The following is a 24,733-nucleotide window of genomic DNA, read 5'->3' on the forward strand; positions in this document are numbered from 1 at the left end:
GCGCACAATAAAAGGCAAATCGAACGAAGATTGATGTGGGAGCTATATCTAAATTTTGACCGATTATCTCCAATTTCAATAGGGTTCGTTCTTGGGACAAATAAATGATTTGAGCAAAATTTGATCGGGCAAAAATGCCATATGTACTTTGTTTACAAAAATACATGGACAGACGGGCAGACGGACGACTCAGTATGTGATTCTATACAGAACATCAAAAGGACTATGGGTATATATCGTTTCCTTTTACCTGTCACACACAAATGCACGAAAACATAATACCCTGACCACCTTGTGGTATAGGGTATAAAAACTGACTTAAAGAGGGAAATCCATGCCCCATTTTCTTTACTCGGCGCCTCCTATGTTTTTTTCAATATTAGAATACATTTTAAAATGAATTGTACTTTTCCGCACTTTCCTCACAAAATTTCAAAATGTTTGTTTAGTAATATAAAAATTTTAATATTTAAATAAGTATTTAGTCAGGAAAAAATGGGCAATATTGGCCCACTCCTTTTTGCTCAAACTGTGGAATAAATATACAAACCTCGCTCAAAGGTGGACATGGGAAATATTGACCCACTCTTTCCTGTACATGACCATGCCGGTTCTAGCGTAGCTCTCATATAACAGTACTGTCCGATTTTTAGAAATTTCTAACATATTATTAAAGCATATCTCTTTGGACCAAACCCGCCTTACGTCGTATGGAGTTGTTCTTTTTAAGCCTGTCTCTTTAGCACCATATCCATCCTGATCCGTTACCAGATTTTACACATCCTAGTACATTAGGCACCTTCCACGAAAGATCAAAACTCGCAATAAAATCATACGTCTTTGGGAGAATTTAATTCAGTTCAAACCTTCCCACGCGCTCTCTCTGTATCACTTCCTCTCTCTGGCTGTTACCTCTGGTAAATCACATTAAAATGAAATTGAGACCACAAATCAACCCACGAAGAGAGCTGCTCCAAACTTTATAGAACATAATAATATTCACCAATTAATATCCGGTCCGCAAATATGCTGCTGCTCTCTTAACTCCCTTAATGACCTCAAGCCACTGCATGCTATAAGAAAACTATCAATACAAAAAAAAAAAAATTAAACTATGTCAAATATTTACTTCTTTGTCTTTTTTGATTTTCAAAATACTCTTTTTTGTTGGTTTCAAGATGTACAATGCCTTCTATTTTATTACAGTCAGTCACCTATTCAAAATTATTTCTATTTTTGATTCATTCTTTTCGTCGACCAAATTCCGCTATGGATATGTACATCAATGACATTAAACATCTGTTTGTGATTTTATTTCTAACATGTTCATGTTTCTTTTAGAGTAGTCGATTCTTATGAAGGCCCCCTCCCAAAACAGTTGTATCCTCTGGCCCTCGGTGGAGTGGTGTGGAATGCAATACAAGTTTCCGAACAACGACAAACACAAATTTAGCGCCTCTTTAGTGACTGGCTTTGTTTCTAATTGTTAATTTTAAATGTTCTGAAGTTCGCTGTCACAGCTTCTGTCATTTTGTATATACAAATCTCAGTCATTTGTTGTGAGCTCAGTAGTTTTGAATTCAATTATCTACCCCCATGCCCTTTTTCGAAATGAAAAACCCCCCAACAAAAGAACATCTTTCCCAACTGCTTCTTTCATCCATCATGGCATTATCGTTCGTTCGTTCGTTATCTCTCTTTCATTCATGTCAGCCATGGACACTATCTCAATTCAAACCAAACCAAACCAAAAAAATGCTTAAACCAAAAACTAAATTTTGAAAAGCATTTATACAGTTGGACTTATCTCTTTCAGAACTAAAACTTTGCTTCATAATTATCCTACTGACCGTGATTGCGCACCGGCTGTCTCAGTAAACCATAGCAAGCCACAAACAGTCTAGCGTTAAAGCCAAACCGAAACATAGCACTTGTAGTCCAAGACCAATGTCTGTCAAAACACATCACATTCCAAAACACCACAAGACAGGTTCAAAGTTACGACGGTTATGTCGTCAACCAATAACTCCACAGCCTCCATGTCCGAGAGCGGGTCAGAGTTTGGGGTCGTTCAAACAGAAGTGGCTGCTTGTAGGACAACCAACCACCACCAACCACTACCACCACAACCACCATACGTGTATTTTGTTTCCCCTTAGTTTCGTTACAGTTAAGATCATAAGTGTGCAACATTAAAGTATTATCTTAGACTATAATCAATGAAAACAACAACAACAACAACAGTAATAACAACCTATTTTCATTGACTTATTTGTGTAAACAACCAAAACATCAGACATAAGCCAATAAGAAATGAAACGAATATGAGATGCAACGAATGATAAGAATTAAGCCGATTAAAACAGAAACTCAGAACACCACCAAAACCAGGAGGGCACCCACGACCATGCAACTCTGTACGTACGCATCCCCGAACATTCGGAGCTACATAGAAGGGGATTTTCGCCGGGATGTGTCCGTATATGAGTGCAAGTGTGTGCCAGCCAAATAGGTTTTCCATTGTACATACTCGTCGTCGTCGTCGTCGTCGTATATTCGTATAGTTATGTATAAGGCTTAATATAATGAAGCAGAACCCATATATATGGTTATTATAACATGTATTAGTATGTATTAATGTGCATATGTACGTCTACACAAGCAATAATGTTAAAAGTTCCTTGGATTATTCAGTTCAGCAAAGATATATTTATCTATTTATATATATATATACATACATACATACACACACACATATATATATTTACATTTATAAATCCACATGTATACATATATGTCTCATTTAACATGTATTTAAATGATAATAAACCAGTATAATTTATATATATACATATAAACAATGAGAATAACAACAACAGCAACAACAATGCAAAGAACAAAAAAAAAATGTAGTTAGTTTCAAATAAAAGTAAAATATTTACATGAAGCATAGATGCATACAATATTATACACAAACACACACACACCAACACATACATAGATCTCAATCTCTACAATTGAAACGTGGAAAGGCCAAATCAAAGACGTTCGCTACTGAAAGAACGGTTTCATTAAATTGCAATTAATTTTTTCAAAAAAGAAAAGTGTTCGACAATAACTAATTAGACAGGCAGAGACGTAATAGTTTTTGGCAGTCGCCAAAAACAATATTGGATATTTAGATTTACGAATATAGAAAATATTGTTATAATTTCCAATAAGAAATAATTTTCAATAAGTTCAAGTAAGAAAAGGCTTTCGGTAATTTAAGAAGCTTGGGACAACATATCCAAGTTTATGATCGTAGACGAAGACCTTTCTGTAATTCCTTTATACAATGCGGGGGATCGAGATACTAAATGTGTAAGTTTTATATAATTTTGAACCATGGACTATAATCCCGAAAATCATCCTACTATATTCTCTTACTCATATTACTACCAGAGTGATGATGGAACCGAGGGCTTAATCTCAATTCATATGAAATTTTTCAAATTTTCTTCTTATTCCAATATTTATGTTTGATGGATACTGAAACTAGTATAATAAACGGTGATTCGGTAAGAGCCATATGAAAGTATTCGAAAAAAAAATAATCAGAAATATGAAATATATGTTTGAATTGATAGTATGGTCCATACAATTTAATGTTTGAAGATTATTTAATGTAAATGTCGGCTGCGACTGCTCCTCAAATTGTGCACCCTTAGTCCAATTTTGGCATACTTTTTCCAGCATATCGGGCTCGTCTGTATATATATATATATATATATATATATATATATATATATATATATATATATATATATATATATATATATATATATATATATATATATATGAGTTTTAACATTTTCCCACAAAAAATATTCTAAAGGCGTTAAATCGCACGATCTAGGAGACCAAATGACCTGTCCCGAGCTTAAACAAAAATGTTTGCCGAACCCTCGTCTCAATAAGTTCATTGTTACGCGCTCTTTTTTACACACTCCACCATTCTATATAACTCCTTGTATATGTAGTATAGAATATATATTCTGGATAATTGTGAAATTCTAAGTCGATTAAGCGATGTCCGTCTGTTTTAATCACGCTATCACGCTATCGACCGAATTGAGATAGAAGACTAGAATTGTGCACATGTGTGTACTTAGCCAGTAGGCAGGTTCAGTTCGTAAATGGGTCATGTCGGTCCACGTTTTCGTATAGACCCCATATATCCCGATGTTCGGTATTTTCAGGTTTTCAGCGACATTATTCACCGGATTTGTTTCATATTTCGTATTCAAAGTTTGAAATGGATAATACAACCTAAGACAGTAAATTGTCTATGCGGGTTACCATCCTTTATTCGGTATTTTGATGGCATTAGCGATATTATTCACCCGAAATTTTTCAGATTTCGTATTTGAAGATCTAAATGGCTAGCCTGTGACAACAAATTACTTATGCAGGTTCACATCTTCGTATAGCTCCCGTATAACGGCTTTCACTTATGCGGTAATTTTCCGATTTTTTAAATAAATTAAAGTCCCTTTCAAATGATGGAGGATATTTACAGTACGGCCCAGCCCAACTTAGCTTAGAAGTCAATGCCTGTTTTTTTTTTTTAATTTTCTACATCCTAAAATTTTGACTATGTTAAGAAGGGTGGAACTATATATATACATATCGTTCCACTATTGGTGGTACATTTTCTACAATGTTTAAAAATTAAAAAAAAAACTTGATGCGCTGTAGACTTAGGGCAGAAGCGAAGGTCAATGTTTCGAATATCTTCGCAAATCCTAGTTAGAATTCAAATCCCACGTGAAAATACGTTGATCCACTCCTTCTGGTACCTTTCCCACTTATGATCAACATTTGTAATAATTATAACCCAAGTGAAAGGTGAAAGTAGTTTCCCTTATTTTTCAAAGTTCGTAAATGTTAAGAGTATACGGTTGCACCTTTGTCTGGGACGAATATAGCACGAATACGTTTTTATACCCTACAACACTATGTGTTGGGGGTATTATAAGTTTGATTGGGCCAAAAATTATGTAACACCACGAAATATTGATTTCCCACATAGGAAAGAATATATGGATCTTCCTATCTCGCCGAGCTGAGTCGATCTAGCTATGTATGTCCGTCCGTCCGTCTGTCCATGTTAATTTGTAATCACTCTACAGGTCGCAATTATAGCCCGATCTTCACGAAATTTAGAATGGAGGTGGGGCTAAGGTCAGAATAGAACCCTATTTCTTTTGGAGATGATCGCCAAATGTTTAGGGGTTGAAATGGACCAAATATTGAAAAAATTGATGTTAACATCCAACAAATCGGATATATAGCAAAATATGTGCGATATATATGTTTATCAAAGAAGATATGCTTGAAAGTTCTCTTATTTGTCGAGAAGGGCTGAACTGATTTCGACAGTTCTCATTAATTCAGAATGGCCTCTTGGCAGGAAAGGAAAAACGTCTAAAAAGCGCATACAAATATCTCTCTAAAGATGAAAATATTGATTTTGTAATATTTTCTCATATTATTTCCATTTTGTCATATTTTTGGCATATTTGCATTTTGAATTAAACATTTGGTAATATATCTACAGCTAACAAAACTAAGTAGTTTTAAGGATATCAGGATATCATATACAGATCGCATTTATAGCCCGATCCTTACGAAATTTTGCATGGGAATAAGATGAGGGTCAGAATAGAAGCCTACTCTTTTTGGAGATGATCGCCATATATTTAGGGGTTGAAATGGACCAAAAAACTGCAAAATTATCAGCAGGTCGTAATTATCGCCCGATCCTCACGCACATTTGGCAAAAGCCAAGCAGTTTTGGATGGCCATCCAAAAATATTCAATGTGCGAAATAGTTCGCCAACTTTTGTAGACTAAATACGAAAATGTCCACTCCAGTGACTTTTTGGAGAATTCACAAATACAGGAAAGACGCATTTCTGACTATTTCGTTACGCTGATTTCGTGGAAGAATATAGTCAAATGTCCGTATCTCATATAGATGCGTTACAGTCAAAAACCAATAATAAATGTTAATCTTTTGCCACTTCTGAGAGATTATAGGTCTTTGGGAAATATTGGTTCCAGATCTAGGAAGACCATTTAAGTGCAACATCTACCAATAAATTGGAAATGAGCAAATTAGTTTAAGTTCCTATTATTCGAAAATTAGAGAACGAAACCTGATGGTTTTCTTTTATTATTTGTCACCATATCTTGTGGAATTCTTTCGAGTATCTCGCCTATATAAACTGTATCGTTTATTATAGTGTTGTAGGGTATTCAACGGTCGGCCCCGCTCGACTGTAGCCTTTGCTTACTTGTTTTTCTATTGCGAATAATATTTTTCATTTGCATAAATTTTCCAATCGTAATGATATCAATCGTTCTGAAATGTGGCAAAAGCGTTGATATCCACCGTGGATGAGATTTTTATTGGTGGAGTGAGATAAACCTCAAGGTAAGAAAACTAAGCACTTGCTACCGAAGCACCATGAACCAGTAACCTCTCAGCCTGTGTACTTATACCCCGTGAGAAGTTATTAGACCTTAAAATCAGATCCTATGTTATAATTACAACTTTCTCATAGCTTAAAGTGGTTAAAAGGATATTAAAATTGTTTTGGTGGTAGTATAGTAGCAGATGGCGTGATCAAAAACCTTGGGGTAGTTATTACTGGCCACTGAAACATAAGACTAAGGATTGCGAATTAGAAGAAGGATGATATTTAAAACTGCAAGCTCTGTGGAAAAACTAGAAATTACATTTCGTCAGGACCTGGGATTCATGTAATCTAATGAAACTGATTTTAATTAACGCATGTCTTGATTTGCCTGTTCTGAAACATCAACAAATAAAATAGAATATTTTTCGAATATCTTCAATGTATCAGTGATGAAATGGAAAATGAACACAATGCAAAATATGTACAACAACCAACAACAACAAAATATATCCCGACATTCATGTGCAGTACAAAATTCAAGTACAGGAATTGTATCGCAACGAAACGAATCGAATCGAATAGAATAAGACGCGTAAATACACATGTACCTACATACAAATATACTCGGATAATCAGAAGTAGTTAGGCAACAGACAGTAGAATCATCCATCCGCCCCTGTACAGGTGCGATGGATTTATATAGGCAACCAGAAAATGTACCGTTATACACATATATCCAGAGAGTCAAAATGAAATATGAATTGTTAAACAGCAACGCTCTTTGTGTTCCATTAATTGATGATCTCAAACAGAAGAGAGAAAAAATGCAAAACAAAACGAAAACAACTTTTAATTGCCATCCCATGTTGAGAAAATGTGAAGAAAAAATATGTATTTTATCGCTGAATCTTTTGATCTTTACTCTAGCTATTATTAAATAAATTAACCTCTTAACGTTACTGACAAAAAAAAACGAAAATATATGTCATCCATATCAGATGAATTTAAAGAAATTGGTGGGAAAACATTTCATTGATAAATAAATTCTTGAATTTTTCTGCCATGTCGGGGGAAGATATTCTTAACTTTCAGCGATGAAAATTGTTTAAAAATATTCGAGGCGTAGAATGCATCCATTATAGGGATGGGAAAATAGTTTATATTTCTAATTTAACGGGAAATTTTTTAAAACAAATTGATTTATATTGGGTCCTAAAGAAATTCCCATTTTTAGCAGAAAAATTACGACTTGTTTCTTGTTTAATGCCGTGTTTCGAAATAAATTCATATCCCTAATAACAAGAAGGGTTATATTCCTTAACCCTTTGGATGTACTAGTTTAAATTTTCTCCTGTCGGGTGGCATGTATGGGCATTTGTGGTAAGCAAATATTTTGACTTTAGATGATTTTCGATCCTAATTTTCCATAAAGAACCACCAATAATGGATTCATCTGATATAGATTACACACTACCATTGAGCGATTAATAAAATATTAGAAATTTTAATGTTTTGTTCAAAATTTTTGGCTTAATTGTTTTGTTTTTTATATTTTCAAATTGAACTATACGCCGTATGATTAACGAGAATTGTTGATACAACACTCATACGCAACATTGAATAACAGCTTTGTTAATCGCTCTTCCTTTCGAATCGTTTTTATTTTTTTTTTAACAAAATCAAATAAACATTTAATGTTGCATTTGTTCGACATCAGTTATTGTAAATAGTTCATGTGTATTCTTTACAGTCATGTTGATGCATTTTATGTAAAATGAATTAATAAAACTTTAACAATAAAATTAATGACATTCCAATTTGAATTTCAACAAAAAGGTGTACGTTTTTATGTCTTTTAATGATTTTATGATGTATTTTCTTTCATTCAATCATTTACTGGAAGTATTGGTCAGATTTCCACTCTACTGTTCAGTGTTTACTACATATTATGTTTATGAATTTTTCAAAAAAATTGTAAAAATAAGAAAATCACAACAACAAACATTTTATTTTTTGCTAAAAAAATATAATACGTAATTTGAGTATATCATCAGTACTGTTATCAAAATTTAAATATTGAAAAATCCAGAAAATCCACTTAGCATATTTTTGTAGCCCAGCTGCTGGAAGCTTTACTTAGTAACATTTGGGCATGCGCGAGTTTCTTTTTATACCCTCAGCAATATGGCTAGAGAGGGTATGTATCATTTGATACAGCCAAAACGTGCCTCATCGAAATAACGATTTCAGACCATAGGTCTCTTTGGACCAAATCCGTTTCAGTACATTTGGAGTCGATCTAGCGATGTCCGTCTGTCTGTCGGCATGTCCGGCTGGCTGCTGCGCACGATAACTTTCGATATTCTCGAAAGAAGTATCCGATTTGGTCCAAACTTAGAACATCCTAATATAATCAAACTTAGATCAAGTTCGGAGATGAGAAATATCAGTCCACTCCTTCTATCTTCTCCTTCTTTCTGGTACCACCCACATAAAAGGTCGAAATTTTCAAAGAAAATATTTTACTGCACAGAAAGTATAGTGCGATTTTGCTAAATTTCCGAATTTTAATATTTGGTCAAAATTTTGAATAATTATAACTCTTATAAAATGTGATGTAAATGTCCAATTCTTTTCAAATTACATACATCACAATAGTTTTTTCTGGTGTGAACATGGTATATATCGGTCCATTCCTTCTGGTACCTCTCCCACCAAGTAAAAAAAGTTTTGAATAACTAAAACGATTATAAAATACAAAGTAAGCTTTCGGTTTTCTTCAAATTTCGCACATCCAATTATCTCCACTAACACAAGATCTTCTGTGAATATGGGATATATCGGCTTACTCCCCCACATAAAATGCAAAAGTGACATTCAGACTTGGTACATCTCAATATTTCTATCAACACAAGTTCTGTTATAAACATGGTAGACATCGGACCATTACCTCTGGTACCTCCCCCTCAAAGAGTCAAAATTTTGAATAACCAAAACGATCATAAAATCCAAAATAAGATATATCGCAAAATTTTAGCTGGTATCTCAAGCACAAAAGGTCACAATTTCCAATAATTATACCTGTCTTAACTTACGAAACAATATTCTATACAGAAATCTGATATGAATATGTAATTAATTCGGAACCTCCCCTGTAAAGGGTCAAAAGTTAGAATATTTTCCACACATAGATTTTCGAAGAGAAAAACATATTGCTACCTTTTCCTTTTCAAATTTTACATATTCGAAGTCTCAATTTTCACCTTTCCCCGAGCAGATTTCAATGTTTAATCTTTCGAAAAATACCAGTGGTACAATACAAATTAAAATGTATAAAACTTTACTTTCACATTTTAGTCTGAATTTTCAAAACTTCATAAAAATAATAATAGAGTTGAAAAAGCTTGCCTCCATTCGATAAAATGTTTTTTTTTTTGGTTTTTAATTGACATATCTCATAGTGCAGTGCAAAACAATTTTATTTTTATTTACTGGCTGACCTCAGTGTTTTCAAATAAGAGTTGTATGATCAACCGATCGGTTTTAGTTGCTCTAATACTTGAATGATTGACAAATTTGAAATTTCTTTATGCAATATTCATTTTGCAATATTCGGTATTAAATTTTAACGTATCAACTCACCTCAAAATGCCAACATGCTCATCAAAAAATCTCCAATAACAAAAAATTGTTCATTTAATTTAAATCTGTTTTACCTTTTCTCTTTTTCCAGAAACACACAGCGAAGTGACCACCGACAGCGTTACACGAAGACAAGATTCAACTACCGAACAACAGACCACAACCACTGTGGCCCAGACAACGCCACAGCAAACGACTGCTCTGAGCACCGTCGTGACCACAAGTCAAACTTCGCCACCAACTACCGTCCTTACCACATCATCGACGCAACGCACAACCAGCACCAGCACAACAACAACAACGACCACAACCACCACCACAACGGCAGCTACACCAATACCCGAAATACGCACCACAGCAACGGAACGGGATACAACCACCTACGATGTGGTGCACATCTTCAAGTCGGACGACAAGAGTGAAAGCTCGAATATGATTTACCCACAGATACCCGAAGATCGCCTGCCACCCCCACCGCCGCCACCACCCATACACGACAATGATGGACTGCCCTATTTCCCCCTGCCGCCTCAGACCCCACCCTACGGCAATAACAATTATCGACCCAAGGGGAAGGGCGGTCGCATCAACTCCATCGAAGAGGAGCGCACAGCCATGATCATCGGCATCGTGGCGGGTATCCTGATCGCTGTAATTTTAGTTATTTTACTGGTTTTATGGTTAAAATCCAATGGGGATCGTAACTATAAAACTGCTGGTGAAAAAACTATTTACGGTACCCACAATCCTAATGCCTCACTGCTGGGCAACACGAGCACCAACGGCTCCTATCACCAGCAGCGCCAGCAGTCGTCCACCACCAATCACTTGCAAACGACGCAGGATGCACGTTCGCGTTCTCACTCGGGCATTGCCATGCGCAACAATGGCAACGCTGACATGTGCGGACGATCGCAGCCGATGCGTGTCGAACGTGTCTATCACGACTCGACGGATCACAGCGAAGGCGAGGATCGTCCCGGTCTAGTGAAAACGAAAAAACGTGACTCCAAAGATGTCAAAGAGTGGTATGTGTAAATGTGTCACTCTCACTCACTCACTCTCTCTCTCCCTCCCTCTATGTATTTCGCTCTATCTCTCTGTCTGTGTGAGCGCGCAGTGTAAACGAATAATAAACTAATGTCAAATTAGCAATAACCAAACCAAAGAGTCAAACTTTAGCGAAATTCCCGTGAAATTATAGCTCACACACACAAACACACAGGTGGGTCACACAATTCCAAGTATGTATGTATAAGTGAGTGCCCTTGTTGTCCAAAAAGTAATACGAGGGTTGGGTAAACAGTCGATATTTAGCAACCAAAAAGATGAAAAAAGTATATAACAATTATGACATATACATATTTAGTCTAGTTTATTTAGAAGAGGCCTCGGTCAATACAACAGCTCTAAACTACAAAAAGAAAATAATAAAAGCAAAACAAACAAGAACTTACAAAATAATAACGATAATGGAAAACAAAAATCAGTCAATGTACAAATAATTCATTAAGATGCAATGAAAATGATAATAATTGGAATGTATTTCATCGAATTGGAGATGGGTCACAACAGAGCTTTAGCCGAAAACATTATTATCCAAGGAATATGAAAAGGTCAAAGGAGAATCGAATTCACACGGATACAAACACACCAATAATTATGACTCGCTATTTGCAGAGCATTAATCAAACGAATGTTCCTTTTTTCTACAATGCATTGTTGTTGGAGCTGTTTTGTTTTAAGGCAAATAAACACCAAGAAAATAAAAGAAAAAGAAAAACACACATTATACTTTTCTCCAATTCCGATGAGATACATTTCAAAATCTGATTAGAATATCTGTTTTTCGTTTTTTTTTTTTTTTTTTGGTTTGTTAATACATAGAAATATCCATATAAACACATAGACTCATGCAAACATATAGTAATCGTATACATACATATATCATCAATTCTAATCAATGATAATTCTAATCAATTACATATATGTATGTATCTACTGAAATGAAATGAAATGAAATGAAGAGGAGATTAGAAGACCAAACAACGGGAGAATATAAGAAAACGTCAAAGGGTGGCGGGAGTTTAAAAAAAGAAAACAAAAATGATATTCAAGCCACAGGACTGATGTGATTTGAAGCCAAATGTGAGGTCGTCGAGCTTTTGAAAGAAGCGGTTTCAAATTCCCTAAAACATTTAAATGCCAAGGATTAATTCATTGATTAATTCAAAGGGTAATTTCTAGCGAGTTCTATTAAAATTGAGTTTGAAAATAAACTTCGGTGAGTGTATTTCTTTGCGTGTGTAAATGGAGGATAAGGCGTTACTTCAGTTGTAGTTTTTATACCCTACACCACATAGTGATAAGGTCTTTGTCTTTGTAACATAGAGAAGAAAGAATGACAGCAAAAAATGTGAATTGGTCACCTTTGGCACAAATTATGGCCATCAAACGTCCAATGAAACTGTCACGCGATGACCGAAAGTTGTTCTGCGGACACTTTGATATTTTTTAGTGCCAACCTTGCTTTCCAAAATACTCCAGACACAATAGTCCAAAGGTTTGGTATCCGGTTTTGGTGACCATTATGCGCTGAAAATGAAGCGAGGAACCTGATTTGGGACCATTCTTGGGTGCCGCATGCTGAGTCCTGTTGGAATGTCCAAGGTTTACTGCCAAAATGTTTGCGTGCCCAAGGCTTTAATACAACCTCCAGAATATTTTTGCGATAATATTCGGCATTTATTCTGATGCCACGGTCGATAAATACGAGTGGAGAGCGACCATCGGCTGTTATGACGGCTCATACCATCACCATGGCCGGCGCTTGAGTTCTGGTGGCCAACCGAAGGTGCACATTTTCAGCTGACCTCTTTGGCAAGTAAACACGATCATTTTGTTTGTTTACAAACTGCTGAACAAGGAATGTTTTCTCATCGGAGAAAACCAAATTCCCCACTTTCGGCCAAGCGAAATTTTGGAATTTCAATGGCTTTACCCCGACCTCATTTTTCAATATTTCCGAAAGTATATTGCGATATGTTCATGCATTTTGACACATATGTTTCAACCGATTTAGTGTTAAAGTCCCTCACATGCACCCACAAGAATATTTGGTACCAGATATCAGATGTAGTCCAGAAATAACTCTGTCAAATTTTATCGAGATCGGATCAGATTTTGATCAGTTTATTGTGCACCAAATGGCTAATATCAGCCCAAATGAATTGACTCTTGGCAATTCCGACTGAATTCATCCAAAAAACACGATTTGGATATACATTTTTGCAAATCCGAGGGAATTCAGTCCAGAAGCCAGTACTTCAAATTTTGGTGAAAATCGGTTCAGATAGCTATTATATATATATTTCATCGGATTTAGTGTTAATGTCCCTCACATGCGTAATATGCACTCCACAACAATGATATTTGACATCAGATACAGCTCGAAAATACCTCTACCAAGAAACACGATTTGGATATATATTTTGGGACTTCCGAAGGAATTCAGCCCAGAAGCAAATACTTTAAAGTACTTTGAAATCGTTTCAGATAGCTCCTATATATATATGTTTCATCCAATTTAGTGTTACAGGGACTTTAACATGCGTATGATGTACTCCACAACAATGACATCTGGTACCGGAAATCAGATACAGCTCGAAAATACCTCTACCAAAGATCGGTTCAGATTTGGCTTCCAAAGACATACTCATCCGATTTTACGGTTATTGTTCACCATATATGTAATATCAACACAAATTGGATATCAACACTTGCGGGAAATTTGGTTACATAAAAATAGGTATGGATCTACTTATTGAGGAATATAAAACAGTCTTCGAAGGATTCTAGTAATTTTCATCTGAAGAATATATTTTGAAAAAATTGACTAACGGAAATTTGTTTAAGTCAGGATACTTCCTTTTCTTAGTTTCTACTGCAGTAATTTTAGTTTGTGTATATTTTTAGGACACATTCTAAGCTTCTTATACTTCCAAATAAGAAGAAAAAAATTTAGTTTTTTTTTTAAGTCGCATGAGTGCTGAGTTGGCCGCTAAAAAAATTTCCCATCTACTCAGAAGTGAACATTTCTATCAAATCGATTCCAATTCAATTTATTTTCACTTTAGTCTCTTAAGTAACTTAAAGGGAATTTAATACACATTTCTTTGAAAACTCGAACGATAATGACTGTGACTGAAACGCTCACATGATACAGACGGCCTCAATGTCACTTCAAGGTTGTTTGAATATTGTTATTTGATATTCATTCCACCCCCAATCCTCAACTTCAAATAAATACTGCAAGGAGGATACCAAAACTTTATTTCAACTAGAAATGAAACAAATAGAAAACGATTAATTTAGATAGCTTTTAGACTTCGTCGAGAACTTCTAAAACAAACACAATCATATTCACTTTTGTGGGGGACTCCCTCTCAGCCACTCTCCCCCTCAAAATCTCCCGTACAAATGATTGAAAAAGATAAACCACTTCGAATGTTAGACCATTAAACAGGAACATGAAAACAGAGAAAAGCATAAGGATAGGAATAAGAGTAGAAAGAAGAAGAAAAACAAGAGTACTTTAAGAATTTGTGCCATAGTAATTTAAGGAACAAAGAAAGAACCTAAGTTTAGATCTGATTTGTTTTATTTGTTGTTTGGTACTTGTATTCGCGCTGTAAAGTCCTAGTGTATGTATGTATGAATGAAGAATGTAGATAATGTGAGCGATTAGTTAGATGCCATTGTATTATACAGATATTACAAAACAAAACAAACAAACGAACCCAAATATATGACAAACTCATACACACACACATACATATGTACATATCCTTGTATGTATGTCTATGCGTAATCTTAAATAAATTAAATGTAACAAATAGAAGAAAATGCTTTAAACCCCTCCCCCTCTGAATGTATACGGACACACGAGTGCGAGTGTTTCGTTAGTCAAAAATATGGTACTCTCTCTCACGCTCTCATACACGTGACAATAGAGAAGTAGTGACATTTTAGCAAAACCCATGAGAGCAAGAGAGCACACGTAGGAGATAAGGTGTAAAATAATTAAACGAATATGCTAATGTAACTCCTCCCCTTCCCCTCGTATAATGAAATGTGTAATATTTTTAGCAAGTTAGGCTTATTTTTTTGTAAGAATATTAAGAAATGCAAGCAAAAACAACAAAACAAAAGATAAATATTAAAAACGAAGGAGGAGATTTGTTGATTGTTTTTTCCGTTTGTTGTTAGGAAGTAAAAATCGCTGGAAATTGAAGTGGTTTTCTTAATAAAAATAAATACACACACAAAAAAAAAAAATAAATAAAAACTAAAAAAACAAAAATTAAAATCTAGGCAAAGATGAAATCTTTAGAAAATACTTTAAAACAATATTACGCTAAATCTTCATATACTTTAATATTAAATAAAAACGAAGTACACAAGAGGTTAATGTTCAGCAAATAGACACAGACACACTCACACACTTTACACACTCTTTAAACATTTAAACAATACACTCTTACGGTATGGGTAAATACCAACACATGCATACGCAACTTTGCAAAAGGTCCTTAATTTTAGATTCCTTTATTTATTTCCCTCTCTAAACTTAAACCGTTATTGTAAAATTTACTTAAAACAACAAGGTGCTGTAATCTATTAAAACAAAACAGAATAAGACAAAAAAAAAAAAACTGAAAATGAACAAAATAATGGAAATTATTAACTAATTATACAAAAAATAAATACCCCTTCAGCGTATTTAAAAATAACACAAAAATCCTATTATTAAATTTCATTTCACTCTTTAAAAATTAAAAACAAAAAAAATGCAAATATTATTAAACATAAAAAACAACTTCTAAAAATCGATTATATACACAATTACACATACATTACACACACATTTATATACATAGATAATAAACAAGCGTTTAGACAAATATAAATATATACACTTATTACTTACAAACTTATATAAGGGCTTTAAATTATTTTTAAGAAAAACAAAAACAAGAAATGACAAAAAACAACAACTCTTTTTTTCGTTTAGAAAGCTTAATTTATAACAACTCTATATATATTTAAAAAGAAAAAACAGCAGCGACTGGCTACAAAACTTATTAATAATCTACAAAATGTTAATGGAATCAACAATACCCACTACAATACAGCAACAACAAACAATCCAAGAGAATGCAGCTCAAAACAAATATCAATATTTTCCAAATTGATTGGGAAAACACGAAACATTTCGTATTCAAAAGAAATAAACCTTTCGTTTATTCTTTCTTGATCATCTGCCAGGGAAGAGAAGAAAAGTGAGGGAAACAAGGAGACCATTTACGGAGCAATGGAACGTATATACCATAGAGTCTACCTTGTGGACTAAATAATGAAGAATATGAGTCTTCTGTCTAAGGAAGTACTAAATAATGTCCGAATTATTTCCATACAGACAGAATTTAATATCCACACCTTTTGCAATATTAGAGTTGTAATTCATATAACTTCACTTGTAATTTCTAATATTTCCCTTGTAATTCGATATTCGCAAAATTTCAATTGAAATTCGAGAAATTCATTTGTGATTCGAAACGTCTCAATCGTAATTGGAGAATTTCAGTTATAATTCAAAAAATTCCAATTTTAATTCGAATTATTACATTTTTATACACTGAGCCATATGGCTAAGGAGTGTATATATCATTTGATACGGCCAAAACTTGCCTCATAGAAATAATGGTTTTACACCCTAGGTCTCTTTGGACCAAATTCGTTTCAGGACATTTGGAATCGATCTAGCGATGTCCGTCCGTCTGTCCGTCCGTCTGTCTGTCTGGTTGGTACGCAGGATAACTCTCGAAGGGAGTATCCGATTTGATCCAAACTTGGTACATTGTACTATTATTGTCAAACTTAGATCGAGTTCGGAGATGGGCAATATCGGTACACTCCTTTTGGAACCTCCCATACAAAATCTCAACATTTTCTAAGAAAATAAATTACTGCACAGAAAAAGAAGGGATAATCAGATTTTGCTCCTAATATTTGCATCAGAGCTAGTTTATGTGCGAAAATTGACGATATCGGTCTACTCCAACAAGTTCCGCCCCCACAAAGGGTCAAAATTTTGAATAATTATAACTCTTATAAAAAGTAATGTAAATGTCGCATTATCTTCAAATTACACACATCACAATATTTTCATTAACCTAAGGGTTGGTGTGAAGATCAAATATATCGGTAAACTTCCCCCACAAATGGTCAGAGTTTTGAATATTCATGAAGCTCATAAAACACGAAATTAGCATCCAATTCCATTCAGACTTGGCACATCTCAATATTTCCATCAACACAACATCATTCATAAAGATGATAGAGATCGGATCATTCCTTCTGGTACCTCCCCACAAAGGGTCAAAGTTTTGAATAACGAAAACGATCAAAAATCTGAAATAAGCATCCGGCTCTTTTCAAATTACACACATCACAACATTTTTATTAAACCTAGGTCTGGTGGGAAGGTGGAATATATCGGTCCACTCCTTTTGATATCTGCCCCACAAAGGGTCAACATTTTGAATATTCATAAAACGCGAAATTATTCTTCGATTTCGTTCAGACTTGGTACTTCTCAATATTTGCACCAACACAAGATCTGTCATAAAGATGGTAGAGATGGAACGATTTCTTCTGGTACAAAAAAAAAAAACGCTTAAAGCAAGCGAAATAATAAAAATAATATATCTTTGCCGTTATTGGATTCTCTGTTCATAAACTTTACTCAAAGAGCTCAAATAAATTCGCAAATAATGTATTTGCCAGGTATTTTGCTCTGAAAACTGGAAATTTAACCCCCACCTCTTTTTCTTCTCCTTTTCTCTGAAGTTGGTCAATTACAACAAATAATTTAATAAAAACAAAAGAAAAGCTTAAATCAAAAATTATTTGCAATAATTCAAAGCACCAGTTCTAATTTTGAGTTGCATTTGTCTAATCCAAAAAAAGTAAAACACAAAAAAAAAACAAATAGATTTTGGCATATTTTTGAAGACTTGAAAAAATACTTTGAACAAAATTTTTCGCATACATATGTCACGAGAAGACTTATGGAATTTTTTTGTAAAAAAAAAAACAAAAAAAAAACTCAAACATATCAATATTGATTAAAACAAAAAACCAACAAGAAACCAAAAATAACAAATGAATGAATAAAACACTTTTTGTTTATATACAACAGCATTTGAGATATACAATTTTTTACAATTTTTTTTGTATTATTGAAAGCTTTTTTGTACACAATCAAATATATCTCAAAAACAACAACAACAAGAAAATCAACATGAACTATTAACAAATGCTTAATTTTTGTTTTTACAAACAAAAAATATACGATTTTCATTACCTTTGCCTGGCATACAAATCTATTATTTGTTCCGAAACTAAATATTTATTACACACAGACACACACACACAAACAAAGTTAAAGCTGCACAAGGAACTTTTTGCATTTATAAACAGTAAAACAAACAACAACATTATCTCAAAATACCAATTTTTTCCATTTAATTCTGCTTTTTGATCGAATTTTCTAGAGCCACATTTTCCACAAGAAAAAAAACCAAAAAGGACAAAACCAAAGGGTTGTGCGATTGATATTAAAACAGTACAGTGAAATTGGAGTTTTAAAACAAAAAAATATAAAGAATGATCGGAACTGTAATCACAAATTTATTGGATATTAGATAACCGGCAATTTATAAACTACAATATTGCAAAGTTCAATAACATAATGTCGTTTTTAATTATGACACATATTAACTAGACGAATATTGGGAACAAGTCTTCTAACAAAAAATTCTTTATTAAAGTCCTTTTTTCTGAATATTTTCCATTGGGTTTTTGGGGCTAAATTTCTCCATGTGTTAGATTTTATGATACATTTGGGATAATTTGAAATATCTCTAGTTTAGTAAAAACACTTTGATTTTTTCGAAATATTTTCCAGAGGTGGGTATTTTTACCTTGATTTCGGGAAACTATTTTTTTCATGGGGGACGGACCCGGAACCCCAGGTTTCTAACCCGAAAGTCCAGGTTCAAGACCCGGATCCACTTATAGGTATCGTTTGAAGGCTTATGAAATTACCTATCCAACAAGTGGTTACATAATTGGGTTATTTATAGCGGTTCTGAAGTTCTTGTCAAATTATCGATTGGACTCCGAATTTTTATAAAACCACCAAAAAGGCGAAAAAGGGACAACAAAATTTATGCCAAATTATAGCTTACACTCTTATCTTTCCAAAATGCTACAATTTGTGTCAAAAAATTGGAGTCACGGGTCCGCCCCCAAGAAAAAATAAGTTTCTCGAATCAGGGTATATATATACTACCTGTGAAAAAAATCGAAATCCGAAATATTTGCATAAGCATGGTTGGTTGAAATTTAAAAATTATTCAATACGCTTTTGAACTAATACAGATCCATCATTAGATTTTTCTTTGGCGTTACTCGTTAAAAAAATAAATAAAAACAACGACAACGTTGGGCGCCATTGTGCCTTACGGCATGAATGTTCATATCGTAAAAAAACCTACTCCTCATCGTGTAAGAGGAGAGCCGATTGATATGTTAAACTTGACTACGTAACTTTACAGTACTTGGAGATTTCGCCCTCCTGCTGAGGTGGTTGAGGTCTATAATCTAAATTATGTTCTTCCTTCCATCACTTTTCCCTCTTGCGACCATGAAGTCCTGCATTGTTTGTATAAGATCCTTACTTCTAGTTCAAAACACCCTTCCGATCCAAATTTCGGGGTTTGCAAACAGTTACTAGCTTGGCCTTTGGCAAGATTCGCCAAAGCTTTTAACTCACTTTTCTCTTTTGCGACCATGAAGTCTTGCATTGTTTGTCCTAACTTCTAGTTGAAAACCCCCTTTCGATCCAAATTTCGGGGTTACAAACAGTTAATAGCTTGGCCTTTGGCAATCTTCGCAAAAATTGGCTGTACAAGGAAATCATAAGATATATATATATATATATATATATATTTTTTTTTTTTTTGTTTTTCCGCACCTTATTAAGGGAATTTAACTAGAAAAAGAGAGATTTGTGTAATGCACTCTGAGAGAATAGCTTTGCCCAGAAAGTACGGGCAGCTGGGAACCATGCTACTATGTTTTACACCGCTGCACCCAGGAAAAGGTAGTAAAAGATAACATCGTATTTTTTGTTGTTTCTCTGGAAGCAAAGACTTATTTGAGAGAACGCATTTTGAGTTATCATAATAAAGGAGATAAATCCACCTGGTGTCTTGTCCCATCTTTATACTTCTATGTCTTTGCTGCAAATTTTACTAGTTTTTTAGGGAAGCGAAACAATAAAAACAAATAACCTGGCTATGTTAAAACAAAAAAAGTAACGATACATCTTTTGATGCTTAAAAAAACGCTCTAAGAATCTGCCGTCTATTCCCAGGAATATAATATCATTTACCCAGTTTCCAAGCCATTTTTGGAATAAATTAAATATTCTTAGAGCTATGGTTAAAAGTATCACAAATTTTCTGCACCATGTTTTCTGGTTGTAACGTAGAAGAGCGAAAATAGATCTGATTCGAGGCATTCCCCACCGGCAAAATTGAAAAAGTATTGATGATACCACCAACAACATTTTAGCATATATAATATTTAGCAAAATATCTAGAAAGTCAAATTCGATTTCAAAATCTTCTGAGGCGTATTGAAAAAAAAAAAACGGATTAATTTTAAATATTTTATATATTTTAGTGGGAATGAAAGTGAAATTGTTTTTTTTTATTTTGATGGGAACAGATTAATCGCACAACACTTCGAATCGTTTAAAAAAAATCACACCATGCTTAAAACAAAACCAAAACAGTTTCAAATATTTTAGTTTTGTTTGTTTCTGTAACAGAGATGTCCCACCATTTTTTTATGTAATGCAATTAAAAAAGTTTACAACAAACCGTAAAAGAGAAAATACAAATAAACAGAGCAGAGTTACTAAATAATGCATGTCATCAATTACCAGGAGAATCTATAAATGCCTCTTCCCCCAAACTAGAGCCCCGTTAATTTTTGTTAGGCTTCAAACTCATTCCTAAACAACAACAAAAACACCAAATTTACTTTTTTTATTCCTTCCAAAACACTATATAAATACATATATTACGATATTAATATTATATTCACATATATATAAGGGTGTACTGAAAAAAGCTAATCTTTTTTGTGTAAGTCTTATTAGGGATGCTTATTACAAAACTTTTTTTCTTGTAATAAGTTTTTTTGAATATATGTACATATTTATTGAACAATAAAATTGGATTTTATTCATTGAAATATTTGGCCAATTTTCTAAAAATTTAACTTTTTCGGTACCCCTTAATAAACAAAGGAGTCCTGAGTCAGACAAATGTAACTGTAAATGTTTATGTTTTCAAGGTGTACTACGTCTTTAGGTTCAAGTTTGAAATCGGATGTTTGTATTTGGGAGCTAATATTTAATATTATATGTCTAAGAGCTATATCAAGATTTGAAATAATTTCTACAAAATGTCTCAGAGATACTTCTAAGATGTATTTGAAACTTTGTACAGACTAAAATACATATATTGTGCCGAATAGAGTGCTTAGTGCGACATTGTAAGGTATTGAAAATCAAATCGGTAAAAAGGTATATTTTGGGAGCCTGATCCGAAAATCGCAAAATTATATGGACTCTGTGTGTTTTAAGCCGTTTTTTAAATAATTATGAAATGGGATTAAAATAAATATGGCCAAATTTGAAATCAATTTCAATAGTATTCTTCCTTGAGCCAAACAAATGAACTGTACAAAAGTCGGACGGACCTGCACAAATCGGCATATCAAGAAAGTAATGGGACTGTCTTGTTACAAACAAAGGCATAGTAGTCTGTACCACAGTCCGGCGTAGGGTTAAAAAAAACAGTGTGTTCTGATTCCGAAACACTCAATTTTGAGAAGACTGTTAACAGTTTAAACAGACCCGCTATGAATTCAAACATTTGTGTTTTACTTTGTCTCATTTCCAGAATGCGAAAATCTATTAATTTAGAAAATCGTATTGGAAAGCCTTTCCCGTACCCATTTTATACCCTCAGTCATATGATACGACCAAAAGGTGTATCATCGAAATATAGGTTTAAGAGCCTAGGTCTCTTTGGACCTCTTTATTTAACATTAATTAACATCCGATTCCATTCAGACTTGGCACATCTCAATATTTCTATAAACACAGGATCTGTTATAAATATAGTAAAGATCGGAGCATTCCTTTTGGTACCTCACCCACAGAGAAATCCGATTTTTAATAACAAAACGCCCTAAAATAGCGATATAAGCGTCCGATTCTTTTCAAACTTCACGCATCTCAATACTTTTACTATCACAAGATATGGTGTAAAAATTATAGATTTTGGGCTATCCCTTGTTGTACCAACCCACCCCCCCCCCCCCCAAAAAAAAAAAAAAAAAATCTTCATTTTAAATACCAAAATGCCTCATAACTTGCGAAACATGTCTTCGAAACCACCCCCATAAAGGCTTAACATTATGTATTATAAATAACAGATGGCCAAATAAGTTTAAATAAAGGGACAAGAGCTGAGTGTAAACTTCCGTAGGCAAAATCCGACTGATACTTTTTAACTTGTATTTTGAGTAATAATCTCACAAAAAAAAAAATGGGAAGTAAGTTTATTGGTCGTTGACATTGCCCCTAAGTTAAAAATTGTTTGCTAGCTTCCTCTCCCGCCTGTCTTAGTGAATAATTTCTCTCCGATCGATTCAGACAGTTCGCTTGTTTTCAAATGATTAAAAACTGTGCCATAGCTTTCATTTACATAGGCTTTCCTCTTCTACGTTTACATTGACGTTACAGTTACGTTTGTCTAAATTCAGCTTATCATCTTATACACGTTTTTTATACACACTTGTAGGCTAATATATACTCTTTATTACATCTTAATTGTAGTATATATATACATACCTACATACATTGCATATATATAGTATATACATATTGTTACATACATATATATACACATATACATACATATATACAAATAAAATTAGAATACAATGAAAAGAAACAGAATGAATAACGAAAAGTATAGCAAATGCAAACAACAGAGTAACAAAAGGTTTAGAAAATTGAATACAAATTAAAAAGCAAAAATACAACAAATTACAAACAATTAATACGAAACAATAACAGATACAGAGACATATAAACAACGTATAATCAATCATAAATATAAATATTTATTTTTTCAAAAAGTTCTATACTTTATTAGAAGCTCAAAAAAAGTTGTTTTTAGATCTTCTTAAATTTTGGCATAATATTATTATTTTTTTTAATATAATGGAAACTATACTGGAATACCCGTATGTTTTATAGAACCCGATTCCATTTAAGATATTTTACAGAATTTCTGAACAAACCTCACTTAACCTTTCAAAGACATCTGCCAATAGTTCATTTATATTCTGAAAAGTCCCTTTATATTCTAAAAAGGAAAAAAATTCAAAATATTTTCAATCAAAAATAACTTCAATATAAAACGGGCATAAAATGGCAAAACTGAAGAATTTTTCACAGTGTAGAAAATTCAAAATAAGAAAACAAAACCCTGGGAAAAGCTAAAAGGCAATCATGCAAAATTGGATTCCCATATGTCTAAAGAAATAACAAATGTGTCCAGTATAGCCCAATCCAAAGTTGACTTGACTTTCGAAAAGAAAGCTCCAAACGTTAGTAATTTCTTAGAATTCGATTTCTGTTTAGCATACTTTCAAATGCTTTTAACATTTTACTTCGAAACACTCATTCAAAATTATGACACCAAAACCAATTCAATTATTTATTTTTAGGAAAAAATATTTTTTCTAAACATAATCTTTTTGAAAAAGCTTCTTTTTTTGGTTATTTCCAACACACCCATACTATTTCAATACAAAGAAAATAACAGTTGGGCAGCTACTGCTCACCTATATAGACAAAAAAAAAGCCCGATACCAATAATATATTTATAGCAAACTTCATTATTAACTATTATGTACTATTATTAAAGAAGAATACAAAAAAAAAAAAAAATAGTAACAATTGAAAATAAAAAACAAAACTAAAATTATATTTGTATGTAGAATATTCCTCAAGTGATTGTTAAAACCAATTAAAAAAAGGACAAACATGATATTAACAAACAAAAGAATATTAACTAATTAATTGCTTTGTTTGTGTTAGTTTTATTTTTATAATTTTTAAACTAAAATAACATAAAGCATACATTTATATTTATATATAACAAAAATATTATAAAATACAAAAACATATATAAATCATTATTAAGAAAACAAGAAAAAAGAGAATAAAAACAGAACGACTGACTAATACACAAAATGAAAATAAATCATTATTATTATTATGATTATCATTTGAAATATAATAAAATTATAACTGTAATCATTATTACTATTATTATTTAATTAAATTGCATATAAAAAACAAACAACATAAACAAAAGAAGGATATTAAGTTATTAACAAATAAA

The 24,733-nt window shown here is 33.2% G+C and overlaps 1 protein-coding gene across 4 annotated transcripts in view; it reads left to right on the plus strand.

Moving 5' to 3' along the window:
* LOC101896578 (neurexin-1) overlaps positions 1–24,163 on the plus strand; it is a 67,577-nt gene extending 43,414 nt beyond the window's left edge. For 3 of the 4 annotated variants that reach the window (XM_059125493.1, XM_059125494.1, XM_059125495.1), the window contains exon 16: positions 10,201–24,163. In XM_059125493.1, coding sequence (XP_058981476.1) covers positions 10,201–11,147 — 947 coding nt within the window. In that variant the 3' untranslated portion in view covers positions 11,148–24,163. Of the gene's footprint in view, positions 1–1,816; positions 3,740–10,200 lie in introns of those variants that run through there. The other variant, XM_020036987.2, reaches the window with a different exon arrangement.
* Positions 24,164–24,733: the final 570 nt, after the last annotated feature.

This window comes from Musca domestica, unplaced genomic scaffold (genome assembly GCF_030504385.1).
Source record: "Musca domestica strain aabys unplaced genomic scaffold, Musca_domestica.polishedcontigs.V.1.1 33, whole genome shotgun sequence".
NCBI classification, from domain to species: Eukaryota; Metazoa; Arthropoda; class Insecta; order Diptera; family Muscidae; genus Musca; species Musca domestica.